The sequence below is a fragment of the Trachypithecus francoisi genome, unplaced genomic scaffold (assembly GCF_009764315.1).
Source record: "Trachypithecus francoisi isolate TF-2019V2 unplaced genomic scaffold, Tfra_2.0 Lachesis_group8, whole genome shotgun sequence".
Classification (NCBI taxonomy): domain Eukaryota; kingdom Metazoa; phylum Chordata; class Mammalia; order Primates; family Cercopithecidae; genus Trachypithecus; species Trachypithecus francoisi.
In genome coordinates, this window is record NW_022681473.1 from 16,535,856 (window position 1) to 16,538,256 (window position 2,401).

At 37.7% G+C, this 2,401-nt stretch overlaps 1 protein-coding gene across 1 annotated transcript; it reads right to left on the reverse strand.

Annotated features, from left to right (window-relative positions):
* Positions 1-1,256: 1,256 nt before the first annotated feature.
* LOC117081259 (olfactory receptor 4S2) lies at positions 1,257-2,187 on the reverse strand. The gene has a single exon (XM_033207075.1). The coding sequence runs from the start codon at positions 2,185-2,187 to the stop codon at positions 1,261-1,263; it is 927 nt and encodes a 308-aa protein (XP_033062966.1). The 3' UTR covers positions 1,257-1,260.
* Positions 2,188-2,401: the final 214 nt, after the last annotated feature.

Below are 2,401 nucleotides of genomic sequence, written 5' to 3' on the forward strand. Positions count from 1 at the left end.
TATGCATGTGTTCCTTTATATTTTCATGTAAATAAGACATGTGTATGGTAATATTATGTAACTTTTCATTTTCTTCTTTTCTTTTGTCATTGTATTATGACAAAAGCTAATAAGTGCATATTTTAAAAAATAAAATTTCTGTTAAACATAGTAAACTGTCCACAAAAATATATTTCCTTTGTCGTCTGAATTGTCGTTAAAGTAAGAGTAAAATAGAAATTATATGTTAATCCACAATGACAAAAAAGCAGGCAGGAAATATTAGCTGGTGAAAGATTTTCACACATTTTTTGAAAAATAGAGAACAGTGTTACCAGGTAGTTGACTCAGTGTCATCGGGGAAGTTACAGCCATCTGAGCAAGGACGGAGAAAACTAGCAAGTTAGTTCACCTGCAAAACTCCTGAGATGCTAAATGCTTGTAGCATATGATTCTACAGAATGTAGGAGTGAAACATACATTGTATTACATGAAAATTGTTTTATTTCCACGGGCCATTTTCTACACAGCCAGGTAAGAATTCCTCTATATTATTTCACAAAGGATTGGAGGTTTATTCTTTTGAAAGACTGAGCTAAATAATTCCTGGAATTAATGTAGGGGACAGTGATGAAACGTGCATGTACAAGGATAAGTGAAATCTACGCTGTGGACTATGGGGTCTTTTCCTCTCGCTGCTCCCAGGATGTCAGTAGCCAGCACACATTACAATCTTATCAATTCCCCACTACTCTATGCATAGCTGCAGCAGCAGGGTAAAGGATTTTTTTTTTTTAGGATGAAATATATGAGTCATACTATAGTGCCTGACACCTCAAAAATGAAGCCCATAAATATGCAAACACTGCCCACACATTTGGAAATGCTAAATTTTTTAAAATTTATTTCCTCCACTTTAAACATATGGTGAGTTTCTGCTTTCTGGGATATGACGGCAAGACCAGTGAATAGCAAGATAGGGTAATCGAAACCAGTCCCCAATGGAAAGCCAGGAGGAATTTCTCTTCTGCATGTTTGTGATTCTATGTTTAATAATGTTTCTCTGTCATAGATATGTCAGGAAGTTATCTAATTATGAAATATTAGAAAAATGCGATAATAATGACAAATAATACCTTACTCTTTTGAATGTGTTATTCTCTCATTTTTCCACTCCAAATCCCATGAGGTTGTTATTGCCTTCATTGCACAGATGAGTTAAGCAAGGCTGAGAAATTTTAAGATCATCTAGCTTAAATTATTAAGTCCAACTTTTTCCCTTTAGCCTCCAAGAAAACATTTCTGCCCCCAAAGTTTCTTCATCGCATTCTTTACCTCTGCATTTCTTAGCGTATAAATCAGAGGATTTAACATGGGAGTGATAATGGTGTAAAATACAGCCACCATCTTATCCTCTGAAAAGGTAGTATCAGGGCGCATGTACATAAAAGTACAGGGGCCGAAAAAGATAATGACCACGGCAATGTGGGAGCCACAGGTGGAGAGGGCTTTGCGCCTGCCTTCTGCTGACTGTGTTCTCAGGGAAACCAGGATAATGCTGTAGGAGATTAGCAAGATAACAAAACTCCCCAGAGCAATGGTACCGCTGTTGACTGTCACAACACCACCAACGATGTACGTGTCTGTGCAGGCAAGTTTCAACACAGGATGAACATCACAAAAGTAGTGATCTATCTCATTGGGTCCACAAAAGGGTAGCTGGACTACCAGAGCCACTTGGATAATGGAGTGTAAGAACCCACCTACCCATGTCCCTAATAACATCTTATTGCATCTCTCCTGGTCCATGATGGTCATATAATGTAGGGGTTTACAGATAGCCACATAGCGATCATAGGCCATCACAGTGAGGATGAAGATCTCAGTGCAACCAAAGAAATGTACTCCAAAGAGCTGCAATATGCACCCCACATAGGAGATGGTTTTGTCCTTTGCTAACAGGTCAACAATCATCTTGGGAGCTGTGACTGAAGAGTAACAAATGTCCACCAAAGACAAGAAGCTGAGAAAGAAATACATGGGTGACTTAAACAGATTGTTCAGGCAAACTGTCAGCATGATGAGGAGATTTCCCAGAAGAATGATTATGTAGAAGACAGAAAACACCACGAAACAAACGTTCTCAATCTCTGGGCTCTGAGAAAGACCCCAGAAAATGAATTCAGTTACGTTGTTTATTTTTTCCATGGAATGGGTCAAGTTCTTAAGAGACAATTAAATTACCTAAAAAAAAGGAAACATAAAAAGGACTATATTTCTTCTATTTCTAGCACAGAACCAATGGAATATCACAGTAGTTGCAAATGGGAAAAAATGCTAATTGGCATGCATACTTAACAAAATTGTAGTGCATCTATTTTGATCATCTTACCTCAAGATTAAATCACATTCATTCACTTCA

Excerpts from the sequence above, each read along its gene's own strand:
- LOC117081259 (XM_033207075.1), bottom strand. The coding sequence starts at position 2,187 with ATGGAAAAAATAAACAACGTAACTGAATTCATTTTCTGGGGTCTTTCT.